The following is a 17,846-nucleotide window of genomic DNA, read 5'->3' as shown; positions in this document are numbered from 1 at the left end:
TTGCTATTTTTGTAGGAATATGTATTATTATTATTATTATTAGTAGTAGTAGTAGTAGTAGTAGTAGTAGTAGTAGTAGTAGTAAAAATTACATCAGAAAGTAATTGGTTTCTTTCTATATAATTGAAACATTCTAATTTCCCTGATGAAAGTAAATAATAGCTAGTTTGTCTGACTATCAAGCTGCAAACTATTTCCTTTATTTAAGACTATAAACAGTAAGGACATGAAGTTATATTACTATTCCAGTGTTTCTGGTGGTAATGACCCTGAGATCTTGAAGTGCTATTGTAAGAAACTTTACTTCTACTCTCTATGAACCAACAAAAACCGCTCATGATATTTTGACTGCTCTTCACTTTTTGATGATATTCAGTGACTAAGATGATGAAACGTTTCCCTTGTTCATCTCCAGCAATGACCAGTTTGTGGCATTTGTAATTTTCAGATATTTTTAACCCCTTTGCGACTTACGAACTGCAAGTGTATGTTGAATGTCTGGTAGAACATTAGATTGGAAAGTGTTAACCGTGGTACAAAGTATAAGGTGAACCCGGTTCAGCAGTACATTTTGGATGAGAACGAGGTATAAACTTGACTCAGGACTGGAATATTGAAGGTATAGGCATGCCTGATGTCACGTGTCACGTGTCAGCCATGTTTCTGTGCCTGTGTGTCTCTCAGTGCTGGTGACACCTGGTAATAGGCTGACAGCAGACGACGTCTGACGTCATAGTCCAGGTTGTTGTAACAATGGGGGTTCGATGTTTATGGTTCCTCCCAACCCAGTCCGCAGTGTTGGCGCCAAAGCCTTCACGTGCTGTTGCGTCACGTGGGTGTTGTGGGCGCTGGCCAGTGGTTCCAGCCTCATCATACCACAGTCCTAGACACAAGCTGTTTAAGGAACAAAGGTTAGGTACGGGTTGAGTTGTCTTACTCAAACCAAATGTAAGAAATAGAATGTGTGCAGACTGGTAATAGTATATTATACTCCTGACAAACAAAATGAAGAATGTCTTTGGTCAACTTTGTAGAAATCACAACATTGGTGGTGCTTTTGTGTCAATGTCCAGATATCAACAGATAACAGATATTTCTTGTCACAGTAAGCAGTACACATAGACACTTCATGTCTAACTCACTAAATGTCAGAAAAAAGGTCCACATTGTGCTTACTCTTGACAGCTGTTTAGTAGAGTAAATACACAATGGCCTTTATTTCATTGAATGTTATTCTCATTTACCTGCGACAGAGAGAATATTGAGAGCATACCACTGCTGCCTGCAAAATAATCAACAATAAAAATTCTGTTGATTTTAGTGTTGTTTACACTTTACAATAGTCACTCGAAAGCCACCTCACTAAATGAATACAAGTCCACTATTGTACTTAACATTAGGATCCCTGAGTAGTAGTGTTTTAGTCTGGCACATTAAGGGGCAGTACATTACCAGTCATCGCCATTGTAAAAAAGTAAAGAGACAAACAGGTTAGAACCTATGAATGGAAATAGTCAAAACGTCTCTCTCTCTGTATTTATCCCTTTAGTCTCTAGTCTCTTTCTACCATTGTCTTGATCCTTCAAGTAAACTTGCTAATCAATATTAATATTTCTTCGATCTTCCACGATTTACAGTCTCTCATCAAGACGTTAACTATACATACATGCTGGAAAAAACTTTCTTTTCGAATTTGAAAGGAACAGCATAACAAAAAATTATTTTGTAAGAAAAACATTGAAACTGCAAATAATTATATCTATTAATATTAGTGTAATGTTATAGGCTCTTCTGTATGGGGACAATGGGAGACCTGGTCAGCTTGCAGCGCCACCTGCGGAGACGGGTCAAGGTCACGGCGGCGCCCGTGCAGCCGCACACAAGGCGCATGTCAAGGGGAGGCTACACAGACCGACACGTGTAGCAACACCGCGTGTTGTGGTAACGTCACTGATGTTGTTCATTACAAACAGTCATCACCTGTAGCTTGAGGACTGGCTCATGTCACATTAAACATCGTCCTGTGTAGAGTTGGTTCATGGCGAAACATTTAATAAAGGTTCTAACCTCTAGTCTCACATTTCTGTAGACGTCAGCAGTGTACGTCGAAATATTCAGTGGGTCACAGCCAGTGGGTCATGAGAGCCCGAATGTTAATGAGTTGTATCTGTGTATGACTGAGATGATTACGGCACTCATCTGTGCAAGCGATGGTTGTAAGCGTGTATCTCGAGAAAGAAACTCAAGAACGCAAGGAGATCACTTACTCATCGTTGTAAAGATTGTGGTTTGAAATGAGCTTTTAGGTTTCATTACAAAATACTCTTTCCCTAGTACTTTAAACTAGAAAATTTGAAAAATGTCAGACCACATCACATAGCAGCTCAGTTCTATTGTTACAGTTCCTCAAGATGGACGGTGGAGCGCCTGGGGCAGCTGGTCCTCATGTTCTGTGTCTTGTGGTCAAGGAACACGTACAAGGTCAAGGACGTGTCACGGAATGAATGACTGTGGACGACCTTGTGAGGGAAACAGTGCTACAGACGAATACTGCAACGATTTTGTGTGTCCAGGTAAGCACACGCGACAATATCTTTAGCTTCTAAATTCTTTTACAAATAAATATTGCTTGTGGTGTGTAGAACGGCATCTGAGTGTAAACCTTGAGTAAATGTATTAATGTATACACGTCGAACTAAGGAGCATTCGATGATTTTAAAATTGAGTTCATATTCTTCAGAGAAAAGACGAAAACGCTGGATGAGGATGTGTTTATCTTTATCTTAAAGTTGTTCTAGTCTTTGCAGTAGTCAATCCATGGGTTAGTACAGCAAGGCTCCCTGTGATATGATGTCCAACAGTATTTTCTATACCTCAAGCATAAAGTTTGTTTGTTTGTTTTGATTTTTTGTTTGTTTTGTTTTTTGTTTTGTTTTGTTTTGTTTTGCCTTGGAGAGGTTCCTACGTCTCTGGGAGCATTTTGGTGTTACATCATGCTTATTTTACTTTTATAAAGGAGCTTTAATTTTCCTTGGGCGATATTTTTTCTCTCCAATTATGGTTGCATCTGTATTTGTGTTGATAATACGGGGATGGTTTGTGTTACCGGATACCTAGAAATCCATTGATACTCCCTCTTCCATTGCATGCCAAGCATTTCTTTATCTAGTGAGAAAAGTACTTCTTACATATTTGCCAAAGATACATTTCTAGTAGAATCGGGTGTCTTGGGAGTCAAAAATGCATCCAACTTGGTGCTCAGAAATCTTTAAAAACATCAACATTTCTCAGCATCAACAGTTTAGAGCACGGGGCATCAGGAACATCTAGTGCAAAAGAGCAAGTGTTTTGTTATGTCCTTAGCACTGCCTATACCAATTATTGATTTATAAATGAAACTGTTAATAGTTTATATTGCATAATCTAGATGTTTATGTCCATGTTTTAATGTTAGTTGAAGATAAGAAAAACAATGCTTAATGTTTGGTCAAAGCCAGGAAGAAGAATACTTTATTCGTGAAATATTGCAGCTTGGGGATCGTGGGGCAGCTGGACATGCAGCGTCACCTGTGGAACAGGAACAATGTCAAGGACGCGTACCTGTACTCCGCCATCCGCCACGTGCTCAGGTGATGCCAGTGACCAACAAGAGTGCCAGCGTCCGGCGTGTTGCGGTAATGGTTGTTAGTTTATATTTTGTACATGACTACAGAAAAATGGCTTACTCTTACTAGTTATCTCTAACATGTTTTACTGTAAACTTTTCCCTGTTTCTATCGACTCATTATTTTAAAGGACCTGTAGTGAACGCTGCCGTCGTCTGCTGTCCACACAACTTATGTTAATGAGGTGTATCTGTGTATCAATGTGACGATTACGGAATTTATCTGTGCATGGCGATGTTTTTGAGCGTGTTTCTCGAGAACAGAACGCATTCACTCCAATTTGTGGAGATTGTAGTTTAAATAAAGCTTCTAGGTATTAGTACAAAATATTCTTTGCCTGGCTCTTTGAATTAATCCTTCATAGCACTACAAATGTCAGACCATATCAGTTAGAAGCTTTTTTCTGTTGTTACAGTTCCTCAAGATGGACGGTGGAGCGACTGGGGCAGCTGGTCCTCATGTTCTCTGTCTTGCGGTCAAGGAACACATACAAGGTCAAGGACATGCTCTGGTGCCAATGCCTGTGGACGACCTTGTGAGGGAGACAGTTCTTCAAATGAATACTGCAACTTGTCTGCATGTCCAGGTGAGTGCACGCGACAATTTCTTAATTCTGCCTGGCTCAGAATCCATTGTCAAAATTGCATTTATTTGTGCACTTAGCAATCTTTGCAATCTCAACATTTCTCAGCATCAACAATTAAGGGGGAAAGGAAAATGAAGATAGCAGCTAGTGCAAAAGTACAAGTGTTTTGCTACTTCATTACTCCAGCACACCACCTACCGTTTATTGTTTAAAACAATTAAATTGTTGTAATAGATTATATTGCATCATCTAGATATTTACGTTCATGTTTGATTGTTAGTACAAGATATGCAAGAAATTTGCTAAATTTTCGGTCAAAGCAGGAAACAGAATACTATAGTCGTGGAATTTTGCAGCTTGGGGATCGTGGAGCAGCTGGACCTGCAGCGTCACCTGTGGAAGAGGAACAGAGTCAAGGACGCGCACCTGTACTCCGCCAGGCGCCACGTGTGCAGGTGACGCCAGTCAAGCACAAGATTGTCAGAGACCAGAGTGTTGTGGTAATGTTTGCACGTCTTGTCGCTATGGTTACCGTTATATCCCTGTCTTATCACTGGTCAGCTTTTGATTAGCTCGCTAAAAGCGGTAAGTTTGTCAATCGTTGACAAAGACTTTTACTTGATGCAGTGAGACCGTCTATCGCTTACAAACCTTGATAGTGTCGAAACAATGTAGTCTACCTGTAAAAGAGTATTTCTGCATTATCTCAGAGAGTACGTATTACAGAACACGAGAATGCTATCGAAGTTAAACTGACTGCAAGAAGGACAGCTTCATCATCTGATGACTTGATAAAGGCTAACGACGCCATTCATTATCATCACTGAAACACTTTGACTGAGATTTAATTATATCAAAAACTATTATAAATATCATAAAGACAATACATATATATATATTAAGTGAATAGTTCAGCTGTGTATGACTTGAGCTAACACATTAAAAACATTAACATCATTAGCTTTTCTAAAATATCAATCGTAAATGATGCGGATTAGTTTTCATTTTTATTTAAAGAAGTATTGCATATTTAAATAATTTCTTTCTAAATTATCTATAGATAAATAATCTAGCCTATTGTTAATTTTACCCAAAAGCATATCCTTCCTCTTATTTTTCTCTTTATCTACAGTTATTAACACTTTGTACGCGATTACATTTTAAGTTTAGTCGGCAGAAATCATTTAAAACAAAGGTAGCTATAAGATACCTTTTGTCTGTAAATATAAATAACTTTTTTATGTTTATCAGTTTACAATATGTTTCGCTTGTATACTTTGAATTGTTTCTGTCGACATAATTGACAAGAGCAGGGTAGTCAACGTTGCTTTCGTCTGATGTCCACATCACTAAGTAGCTTGGTTCTGTTGTTACAGATCCTAGACATGGAGAGTGGAACGACTGGGGCAGCTGGTCTTCATGTTCTGTGTCTTGTGGTCAAGGAACACGTGCAAGGTCAAGGACGTGTAATGGACCTAACGCCTGTGGACGACCTTGTGAAGGAAACAGTTCTACAGTTGAATACTGCAACCTGTCTGCGTGTCCAGGTAAGTACTCGCGACAATATGTTTAGTCTGATAGCTTCTAACTTATTGCCTAAGAAATGAATATTGCTTGTGATGGGTAGAACGGTATCTGAGAATAACCGCCTGAGTTTATGTATTAATAAATACACGTCGAACTGAGGAGTACTCAGTGTCTTAAAAAAGTTGTTCAGATTAGTCAGCGAAAGGATGAAAATACTGGATGATGGTGTTTATCTTTTTAAACGTTTTTCTGGTCCTTACAGTAGTCAATCTATGGGTCACTTGTTATATGAGGTCTGCTTGTTATATGATGTCCAACGATATTTTCGATACCTAAGTTTCGTGCTTTTTGCGGTTTTTTTTTTTTTGTCTTGGAGAGGTTCCTACGTCTCAGGGGTCATTTTGTTGTTACATTATACTGTTTTCATTACTTTTATGAAGAAGCTTTAATATTTCTTGGGTGATTTTTGTTTCTCTCCACTTAAGCTTATACCCTATTTTTGTTACTAATTATATTTGAATGCCCTGTGTTACCTGATATCTAGAAATCCATTGATACTCCATCTTCCATTGCATTCAGAGCATCTCCTTAGCTAATGAAAGTAGCATTTCTAGTATTTCTTCGAAAGATTCTTTTTTAACAGAATCCGGAGTCTGAGGAATTTAAATGCATAGCACTTGTGCTTAGAAATCTTTTCTAAAAAATAAACATTTCTCAGCATCAACAATTTAGCTGAGAGGGCATCAAGTGAACATCTAGTGCAAAAGTACAAGTGTTTTGGTATATCACTAGCACATCGTATAGCAATAATTGCTTTACAAATAAAACTGTTGTAAGAGTTTATACTGCATAATATAGATGTTTATGTCTATGTTTGATTGTTAGTAGAAGATAAGCAATAATTTTGTTCTATTTTCGGCCAAAGCAGGTAAAAGAATACTTAAAATGTGGAGTATTGCAGCTTGGGGATCGTGGAGCAGCTGGACATGCAGCGTCACCTGTGGAACAGGAACAATGTCAAGGACGCGTACCTGTACTCCGCCATCCGCCACGTGCTCAGGTGATGCCAGTGACCAACAAGAGTGCCAGGGTCCGGCGTGTTGCGGTAATGGTTGTTACTTTGGTCGCCATGGTTACTGTTGTATGTCCAGTCTTGTCACTGATCAGGCTGTTAAGTCATCAACAGTGTCACTCGTTTATACCAGTCAGTTTGTTAGTCGATAGCAAATATTTCCACTTGATGCACTGAGACCGTCTATCACTTCAGAACTTTTAAAAGTATAGAAGGGAGTTAGTCTTCTTTAAAAAGAATATTTTTCATCATCTCAGAGAGTGAATGTGTATTACATAAGACGAGAATGCTATCGAATGTAAACTGTCTTCAAGAACGACAGCTTCAACATCTGATGATTTGTTTAAGGGTAACGACACCCGGCATTGGCACCATCTTAAGTAGCCGACTTAGACAACGATTTCTTCATGTTTATTGAAATGATAAAGAAGAAAACATAATGTCAGTAGATAAGCTGTGTCTAACGTTGATGTTACTAAAGGCAATTATGAAGAATCTTATACATTCATACTTCTTAAAAAAATTTTAATCGTAAAACGATGCGGACTGTATTCCATTTTCTTGTATCTAAATAATTATGTTAAATGCTTACCTACTGTGATATGAATGTATACGTAAATTAAACAAATCACTGGGTATTAGTAATATTTTTCTTAAAAGAGACGACCATCTCAAAACAGAAGATTTGGTTACTGGGTACAGAATCCAGTCGTAAACTGTATTTTTTCTCACAATCTAGAATTAACACCTCAATGGTAATACTTACAATTAAGTTAGTTGCCCAGAGACGATTTTAAAGTAAAATATTTTTCTACATAAATATAGTTAAAGTGTTTAGTATTACTTGCTTTATCTACAACATATTTTACGTGTAAACCTTTCTGTGTTTCTATCAACTCATTATTTTAAACGACCTGGTAGTGAACGCTGCCGTCGTCTGCTCTCCACACAACTTATGTTAATGAGGTGTCTCTGTGTATAAATGTGATAATTACGGTATTCATCTGTGCATGGCGATGTTTGTAAGCGTGTATTTTGAGAACAGAAGGAAAGCAATCACTCAGGTGTGTTGAGATTGTAGTTTAAATAAAGCTACAAAATATTTTTCCCTGGCTTTTTAATTACCCTCCAACCTAAAAAAATGTCAGACCATATCAGTTAGAAGCTTTGTTCTGTATTTACAGTTCCTCAAGATGGACGGTGGAACGACTGGGGCAGCTGGTCCTCATGTTCTGTGTCTTGTGGTCAAGGAACACGTACAAGGTCAAGGACGTGTAATGGACCTAACGCCTGTGGACGACCCTGTGAGGGAAACAATTCTACAGAGGAAGTCTGCAACCTGTCTGCGTGTCCAGGTAAGTTCACGCCACAATATATTTAGTCTGCTAGCTTCTCAATTGCTGCCTAAGAATTAAATATTGCTTGTGATGTGTAGAACATCATCTGAGTAAAGTAATAATGGATACACATTTTACTAACGATTATTTTAAGGTTTTAAAACAGTGTTCAGATTTGGCAAATAAAAAATGAAAGTGTTAGAGGATGTGTTTATGTTTATCTGTAATTTGTTAACTTCTTTGCAGTAGTTAATCTATTATTTAGTATAGCAGCACTCTCTGTCATATGATTTCCTAAAATACCTTCAATACCTTAATCTTGGTGATCATCTGATCTTGGACAGGTTCTTAAGTGTCTGGAGGTATTTCTGTTGTTACATTATGCACCTTTCAATTTTATAAAGTACCTTTGATATTACTTGTGTCATTTTATTTTTATCTGTACTTATGGCTATATCTGTATTTGTGTTGCTAATACGGGGATGCTCTGTGTTCACGGAAGTTGAGGAATTCATCGATACTGCTTCTTTCCTTGACTCCAAAGAATCTCTTTAGCTAGAGAGAGAGAGTAGTATTTCTGGTATATCTGCTAAGGATACCTTTTTAGGAGAATCTAACATGAATATGGCATTCAGCTTTGCACTTATCAATAAACATAAGGAACATCAAGATAACAGTGAAAAGTACAAGAGTTTTGCTATGTCATTACACTAACACATCACATACCATTTATTGTTTTACAAATGAAACTGTTGCAATAGATTATATTGCATCATCAAAGTGTTTATATCCATGATTGATTGTTAGTAACAGATTATCAAGAATTTCACTCAATTTTCGGTAAAAGCAGGAAAACATTACTGTAATCATGGAATATTGCAGCTTGGGGATCGTGGGGCAGCTGGACATGCAGCGTCACCTGTGGAAGAGGAACAGAATCAAGGACGCGCACCTGTACTCCGCCAGGCGCCACGTGTGCAGGTGACGCCAGTCAAGCACAAGAGTGTCAGAGACCAGAGTGTTGTGGTAATGTTTGCACGCCTTGTCGCTATGGTTACTGTTATATCCCCTGTCTTATCACTGGTCAGGTTTATCATTAGCTCGCTAATAGCAGTGAGTTTGTCAATCGTTGACAAAGACTTTTACCTGATGCACTGAGACCGTCTATCGCTTACAAACGTTGGTAATGTCAGAATAAGTTAGTCTTCCTTGAAAAGAATATTTCTGTATTATCTCAGATAGTAAGTGTGTATCACATAGTCGAGAATGTTATCTAATGTGAAATGTCTGCAAGAATGACAGCTTTATCATCTCGTGACTTGCTGTAGGCTTACGAAAACATCACTGGAAATCTTTGACTGAGGCTTAACTATTACCACATAACTATTATTGAAATCAAAAAGAAAATACACATATCACGTGGGTAGGTAAGCTGTGTCTAACTCGATGAAACACACATTAAAAAACATTCTTCTGACATCTGTTCACATCACTTATCAGCTCAGGTCTGTTGTTACAGTTCCTAGACATGGAGAGTGGAACGACTGGGGCAGCTGGTCTTTGTGTTCTGTGTCTTGTGGTCAAGGAACACGTTCAAGGTCAAGGACGTGTCCCGGAATGAATGACTGCGGACGACCCTGTGAGGGAAACAACTCTCTAGATGAACCGTGCGACCTTCAGGCCTGTCCAGGTTGTTGCCAATGATTTTATTTTTAATCAGAGTATAATGCAAAATACCTAAATGCTATATAAAGTTATTTTTACTAAACAAATTTCACAGCGTGCAGGACACGAGATTTGAACTCATGACAGCCAATTGTCCCGGTATTTGTGACGTGTGTTACCGGACCAGACAAGATTACTAAAGTATTAGTGACCTTCACGTGCAACATACAAACAATACCCAGGGTTCAGTCAGCGCACTTTTCACTGACAGATGTGGTGAGATTATATCCGCCTTGTTCCAGTATTGGCAAGACAATCCTGGCAAGCCAGTCTCTCTGACTTGAACATGACTATCAGGAGTCGCGCTTACTAAAAATAGATCGGTTCGCGGTTAATTTGAGCAATAATGCATAATTTGAATGCTTCGACATTTAGCAAATTTAAAAAAATCCACAAAAACTTGTCTTCCCTAGAAACAAACACAATTTACATGATTATCGTGTTGTGGTTGACTTTTAAGAACGCTTACTCGAGCCACGTGGTGCTTGTCGATGTTTACCGCGCGTGTATCGCATCCGGGTATTTATTTATCTTACGATCCGTAATCTGTTTCTCCATTGTGAGACTCCGTGCACACAGACGTTCACGTTGTAAACCACTTGACACATTGTCCTACTGTCCAGTCTATGACAATATAATACACATTCATCCTGAGTGAAAAGAACCGAAAATATATTAATCAGGGAGAACGGTCCTTAACTATAACAGCATTCTTATATGCATCCACTATTGTTTCAATCTTCTCTTTTTCTACTTTCCTTGTCACACTGCTAATATAATTTTTTTTATTTATTGGACGCATGTGTCGTCAACTCTAAAGTATTTGCAATATCCAATGTTCTTGCCAGACCCTTTTCTCGCCAGTTTTCTTTTGGTCAGCAGGAGAGGGAAGAGGTGCTTTGGACTCAACGGTGTGACAGGCTAAACATCCACTTGCGCGCTGCCTTCATTTCCTTACAACTAATAAAACGAATTAAATTTAGACTTTTTAGAGATGATTTTATTAGTAAACATTAATATGCAACATTGTAGTGTGTTATCTGTGTTTTGTTTACCTTTTCTGTATGTTTCAGTGTACGGATGTGCGTGAGTGTGTCTGCGTGTGCTGTTGTATGTATTATTTAGTCTCAGTGCCTGATGCATTTTCTTTGGTGGAATACAAAAGAAGATATGAAATGGAAAAATACAGAGCAAGAAAAAATATTTTATAAAGTCTAGTGTCGTTGTCATGAGTGCATGAGTGACACTACTCACCACACTGAATTTTCTCTCAAAATATTCGCTGGGTGTAAAAAATAATCAAAAGACTATTCCCTTTGCAAAAAGTTAACATTAAATGATATGGAAGCAGTCGGAAATTAGGGTAAAACTTTTGAAAACAAAATATTGTCATTTACTCTAAATATCTTCATATAATGCTAGACCTTGAAAAAGAACACAGAATCAGAAGCGACAAAGAAAGAGATCGCCGATACCTCACTGAAAAATTCTTAATTCGCTCCTTTGTTGCTAGGAAAAGATTTACCCCCATTAAAGTTTAATTAAGACAGTTTTTAGCTGCATTCTCTCTCTCTCTCTCTCAAACACACACACACACACACACACACACACACACACACACACACACACACACACACACACACACACACACACACACGGAGGAAATAAAGATTCGTTGACACAAGAGTTCATTGACCTGAAGATCGTCAAGAAACAACAATCAGATTACATTCCGCAGAATGTTAGCATTACTCTAGTCTCTTAAATTAAAAAATAAACCAAGAAATCCCTGTCACCACTTCAACGTCAAATAAAACTTGACAACATTGATTTCTTCAGTTCACCATTATTCTTCAAGACGTACACGCAGTTTTCATGAAGAATCTTATCTTTAAAAGGATATATATATATATCAACAGAAACAACCACATGTTTTCACAAGTACAGTTTCATCAACATGACTTTACAGGGTTTGTAAAAAAAATACATCTGCTTTCAATGTCATTAAGAATCTGTCGAGGAAGCTCACTTTTGTTAGATATAACCTTCTTTAAATTCAATTTAAAAATATTAAGTTTATTATAAAAATTAAATCAGCTTGACTGCTGATTGGTCTACACAAACACATTTAGCTTTGATGGGTGTGTCAAGGGAAATCACTGCCTTTGCTTGCTGTTAAATGCTTTAATTTTCTGCTTTCTGAAACCTACAAGACTGTTGCTCTCCTTACTATTTCTCTTCGGTGTCTGCAGAACATGGCAAAGAAACAGAATGGGTCAAAAGGAAGTCTTTACCTTTGTGACCCCGATGGGCTTTGAGCCTTAAGGTAGCGGCGAATACAGGAAAGCCGTCCGCGATATATATATAAGAAGAGAAAGGGAATCCGACAGACCTTAATCAAGGACAGATTACTCGAGATGAAGGAAACAGTCGCCTGGGGCGACAACTGTAATCCCATGACCAACGAGGGACAGCAGAAAACGTCCGCCATTGATAGTCGCTTGCTCCCTGATCACAAAGTTCCACTAAACCGATCGACCTTTACAGTTTTCTACTGACAACAGACACGATCATCTTTAAAAAGAACCAAAGTTTTGCGAGAAGAAGGTTGAACGGGCAACTAGGAGCCTGAAGGGAAGGAACGTTGTTAAAAGGTGATAGAGAAGACATATTTAAAGCTCTTACCACACTGTGTTCAATAATTAAGGCAACCATGCAATGACCACAAGAGTAGACCCAGTCACTGGTGATACCCATGCAACGTAGAGCAGCGGTTCTCAACCTCTTACTTGTGATGCCCCCCCTGACGAACACCGGTACGTCCGCGACCCCCCTTAGCCAGCTAGGTCGGTGGAAGAGCGGGGAGCGTTAGCTAACCTCGAACGCCGCGTCGAGGAAATCAGCAACGGAAGAACAAAGTTCGTATCTGCAAGAAGTATAACTGTTAATGAAATTTTACTAAAGCAAATTCTGCGGTGCTAATAAATATTATTTTATTGGACACTCACTTTGATTAATGAGAAGGTTGAGCCTGCTTGCTGTTGCATAGATAAGCGAACCTGTGTGCGATGTTCGTACCCACTGCTATTCGCAGCTCAGCCTCTGCGTCCACACGATTTCTGTATTGAGACTTCAGTGCTGCCAATGCTGAAAATCCTTGCTCACGAAGTTGAAAATGGCAGAAGAACTTTCATTGCTTTCTCAGAAAGCACCGTTGACGCTAATCCAGAATGTTGGCACTGGTGTTGTTTGGAAGACCATTTTCAGGGATTGGTCACTCGAAAGGTCGATGAGCTGCTCTTCTTCTTCCGTGGACAACCCGCTTGTGCTAGGATCAGCCAGAAATGGATTACGAATCCAATCGTATTTAGTCACATCAATTTCAGCGAAGTAATGCTGAAACCTTTCTTGCAGTCCGTTTAGATGGGCAATAATTACATTCTTCAGCTGATCAAGATTCAAGTTGTCAGCCTTGCACTTACACAAGCACGGAAACATCAAAAATATTTTCTCTTGCGTCCACAACGAAATGTTTCGGACGAAAGCATTCATCTTGTCAGTTGTTTGTAATATGGTGGTGTCTTTCCCTTGCAGAGACGTATTCACAACGTTCAGCTTCTCAAATATGTCCGATAAATATGCCATTAGCAGCAGTCATCGGTCGTTCTTAAGCCCCCACCCCGCACTGTCTGGTCATGGCCTTCTGTCAGGGACCTATAGAGTACTAGGAGTGAGCAGTGAGCACGTGCGAGGGGAAAGGGTGTGAAGTGATGGACGTTTCCTGAATGCGTGCCTTTTAGATGTTTTTTTTTAAAAAAAAGAGAGAGGTGTGACTGGAGAGGGAGAGGGGAGTCAGCGATGAGAGATTGGGGGAGAAAGAGGGCAAAAGGCGAGAGGAGGGAGATTGGAGGCTTAATTGTTGAGAGGGGGATTGTGTTTTGAGTTTTGGAAGTGAGAAGTCACTGCATGCCGAGACAGTGTACTTGAGTAGGGAGAGGAGATTTGGAGTTTGATCGCCCTCACCACTCGGTTACACAATCTAAGCTAATTTCACTAATACCAGTATAAGAAACTTTTAAAAAACGACCACCTTCGCGACCTCCTTGTAGGCACGTCGCGACCCCCCAGGGGGTCGCGCCCCACAGGTTGAGAACCGCTGGTGTAGGGGTTTAAATCCTTGATAATACGCTAAAGCAATAAAAATAATATTTTCTCTGTAGATGTACATGTAACGTGAGTGTCTCCTCACTAGTAGTGATTACAGTGCGTTGTCCACAAAGCTTCAGATAAAGCATGTTTTGTTAACAGATTAGCCGATAGAGCCTTGACTGCTGCTTTTACTTTTGTGACTACAGCACCTTCCTGTGTTCTAATTAAACATGAAATTACAAGAAATGATAAGAGAAGAAACGCAAAATCAAATTATTTATTAGTTTGGAAGATATTGCTGTTTGAAATTCGTGATTTATGTCACAGCTACAACTAACTTCTGGACCATGTTTAAAGCTGTTTTATATCTTAGAAGTCCTCAAGGACTTTGTATGACAAGTTATCAACACTCACTTTCTAACAAGCGACTGAAAAAACTAAGTTGCAAATAGACATACATAAAAAAACACATGCAAGTTTAATAAAAACGTTTTAAGCTTGGTAATTTTCACGAAGACACCATCATTCAAGTACTCCATTTTAAACATTAATTTACTAAATAAATTTTTACACATATTTGAAAGGTCTCTTTTGCTAGGTATGCAGCTTCAAATATTACAAAATCATCAATTTTTAATGGGGAAAATGAGAAGTGTGAAGGTAACAAGCTTAAAACAAGTGTATTTTCTAATCTACTGAACATAGTTGCTTCAAATGTGAAACATGGACAGAAATCATACGTACCTTGTCAATCTATGTTAATGTATGTCAATGACTTTTAATGTAGTGAAGAAAGGACCTTAGTGGGTAAAAAAATTGAATATTTAGTATTTGATCGGTACATTCAAGTCTTCTTAGTAAACCGACACTTTTACTTAAAGGTAACCAAAGAACTAAAACAAACAAGCTCGATTTAAAGTACGAAAAGGGTGTTAATATCCCAAAAGTATGTATGTAGTAATACAAAAAAAAGTAAAGGCTATTTTTTCTTTCATTTTTTACCCAAAATACAACAATTTTGGACAAAAACGTAAATGTCCAAAACCAATAAATTTCCCAAATCTAAAGTGACATATTGAGAAATAAACATCTTAAAGCTTTATATTTAGTTCTGATGTTTTAATATTTTTGGTGAAAGTTATGTTCCTCTTCTCTCTTTATATGTGACCGTTGTAGGATGCTGAAGAGATAGTTAACTCCCATACAAATACAAATATATTTTATACTTAGCTTTTTAGGCATCAAAAACCAAGTGTGTATTATTGTCTAAAAAAATTTCTTTCAAAATCTAATTGCTTTATGTTAATTTCTTATGTCACAAACAGTTCCAGAGTGGAAAGTGTTGTTATCATAAGTTGCAACATTATGTCCAGGTTCTATAAATGTAAACTGGGGATCTCATCCTGTAGCAGGTTCCGCCGATGCCTAAAGACTGGCTGAATTGTCACAAAATAAATCACATAAAGCACAGTCCTTCCCGTTAATCTTTGATAACTTAATTCAATATGCATACATCAAATTCAATACGTACACATCAAATTCAGCATGTAGACATTAAATAAAATATGTAGACAACAAATTCAGCATGAGGACGTCAATAACCACGCAAAAGCTTGTAAATACCGACCCAACCAAATAAACTCATTACACGGGACACACGCACAAAGGCTACGACAGCAAGTACAAGAGTAGTCTGTAAATGAAGATGGTGTAAGATGGAGATGGCGAATTACTAAAGTCTATCTTGTCTCTAGTTAAACAATCGTTTGTCTATAACTCACTTAAAACATTTAACACAACTGTACAGCAAAGCAAAATATGCAAATGTTGTTAAGAGGCACAAGAAGAGCTCAACACAGCTCTGAGAGTGGCTCTGATTGAGTGGTTATGATTGATTATAATTGCGATTGATTCTTCAGGAAAAAAGTAGGTTTATTCGGCTTTAGCTCCTTAATCTCCCTGACCAGTTGATTTTAAGCCATAGACTTTCCCACAAATATAGTTTGTCTATGTAAAGTTAATTTACGGTATTGTTAGATAGAGAGTTCTTTATATTGTCACCTGGTCATCTGTTAAGCACCACAAAAAACTTATCAATATATATGTATATAGTTTTAATACTGCCGGTAGTGTCTCTCAAAAAGCAAAAAAAAAAATTTTACAGACGTTTCTTTAGTCTGTATCCGATGCCCGAATGGTAGACAATGTTTTTCAAATTAGTAGAAAGTATAAACTGTTTGGTCCTTCGTACATAATCAATGACACAAAAGCTACCTGGGTGACAATATTTAAGTTTCCCGCCAGATGGAGCGTCGTGTCACCTTTCGAACATCACAGCACCAGGTCAACTGCTTTCTTGAAGAGAAGATTGAAAAAAGATAATAATCTTAATTTGTCAGCATCTTGTAGAGAGGTAACTGTCATTTTATCACCCTGCTTGAGAGCAAGTAGTAGTCTTGGCAAAGTGTGAAAACATCTTTACATAGAAGCTAGCTTGGCGATACACTTAGTGTTTTATAAGTGTCCAGTGTCCGTACATACCAGGTAGATACAACACACTGTGACCTGTTAGACATAGAGTGTTTAGATACGAATATCTTAAGCAGATTAGTGAAAACAATAGACACATTTAAGTTCTCTTTGTAATCTTCTTTAGTAAAAGTGATTCTGTTGTAATGGTCACTGTCTAGACATCCATGATCTGCTTTAAGATATATCAAAAAAATCGACAAAATCCAGTTTTTTCTTTGTTACTGCCGTCTCTACTGTCATTATTTTCTTGCTTTGCTTTCTCATCATTGTCAATCCTTTCCTCGTATTTGTCTTTCTTTTCCTCTTCACTGTCGTTCCCTTCCACTTTATGATAATTCTTGACATCACTAATCACCTCTATATACGACTAAGGCCATAACCATAGAAATATAAATCAGGATCATAAGGTTCAAGCACTCTTGACCACGGAACCCCTATCCTGTCTTGAGAGTCGTCGTGAAGATCAGGAAGCAGATCGGTGAACATCAGAAAGTCTGTGAAGACAGACGGAATGGGAAGGGACTTTACTAGATCCCTTCTGTTGACTCCCATGGGTAAACCTCGAGACACAGTGAGACGACAGAGAGATTTCAGAGACCGGGGCTGACTAGCTGTCTGTTGCAGAACTTGACAAATGCTTTCTGCTTCTGAATCTTTAGCATCACGTGACTCGTGCAGGGCTTCCGCTTCAAATTCTGTGCTGAACAAAAACATATCTGTGTTGGATAGGGCGCCACATTCTAAAAACATTTGTGTTTCTTTGGTACTTTATGTTTTTTTATATCGTGTAAATAATTTTATTTTGTTAATTTCTAACAATTGACTTTCTTTCCGATTAGTGAATTCCCTGTGGCATACAGTTACAATCATTCATTTGTTTTTACTGCCAGTAAATAAAACTTGTAGTTTTAAAAAATTACACCACGTAATAATTTTGAAAATGCTCTTTAAGATGGAGTATCACACATAATTGTGTATGTTGTAAGTTAATAGATATCAACTTTAAAAATACCGGTCAAAATTTTATTCGCGGGCAATCAGCGCTTAAGATAAGCAAACAAAGTAAAGATATGGTCAATTGTACTACAGGCTCTTCTAATAATGTCAGATTCATGCATTATAAAACCTCAAGCTGAAACTATATGCATTAAATACATGTATACATAATATAATGTTAATATATAATGTAGTCTAAAATATATTAAAATATGCAATGTACAGAATAATAATTTCATTGCGCAGACATATTGACA

At 38.0% G+C, this 17,846-nt stretch overlaps 1 protein-coding gene across 11 annotated transcripts in view; it reads left to right on the top strand.

The window, feature by feature from the left end:
* Positions 1 to 17,846, top strand: part of LOC112569471 (A disintegrin and metalloproteinase with thrombospondin motifs adt-1-like) — a 595,732-nt gene that overhangs the window by 243,260 nt on the left and 334,626 nt on the right. For 5 of the 11 annotated variants that reach the window (XM_025247268.1, XM_025247261.1, XM_025247266.1 and 2 more), the window contains 7 exons: positions 3,531 to 3,674; positions 4,081 to 4,251; positions 4,608 to 4,751; positions 5,628 to 5,798; positions 6,740 to 6,883; positions 8,035 to 8,205; positions 9,070 to 9,213. In XM_025247268.1, coding sequence (XP_025103053.1) covers positions 3,531 to 3,674; positions 4,081 to 4,251; positions 4,608 to 4,751; positions 5,628 to 5,798; positions 6,740 to 6,883; positions 8,035 to 8,205; positions 9,070 to 9,213 — 1,089 coding nt within the window. Of the gene's footprint in view, positions 1 to 1,785; positions 1,942 to 2,402; positions 2,574 to 3,530; positions 3,675 to 4,080; positions 4,252 to 4,607; positions 4,752 to 5,627; positions 5,799 to 6,739; positions 6,884 to 8,034; positions 8,206 to 9,069; positions 9,214 to 17,846 lie in introns of all 11 variants that reach the window. The other 6 variants (XM_025247269.1, XM_025247270.1, XM_025247264.1 and 3 more) reach the window with 5 other exon arrangements.

The sequence above is a fragment of the Pomacea canaliculata genome, linkage group LG7 (genome assembly GCF_003073045.1).
Source record: "Pomacea canaliculata isolate SZHN2017 linkage group LG7, ASM307304v1, whole genome shotgun sequence".
NCBI classification, from domain to species: Eukaryota; Metazoa; Mollusca; class Gastropoda; order Architaenioglossa; family Ampullariidae; genus Pomacea; species Pomacea canaliculata.
The sequence above is the reverse complement of the archived record's forward strand: the minus strand, read 5'-3'. Positions and strand labels throughout refer to the sequence as shown.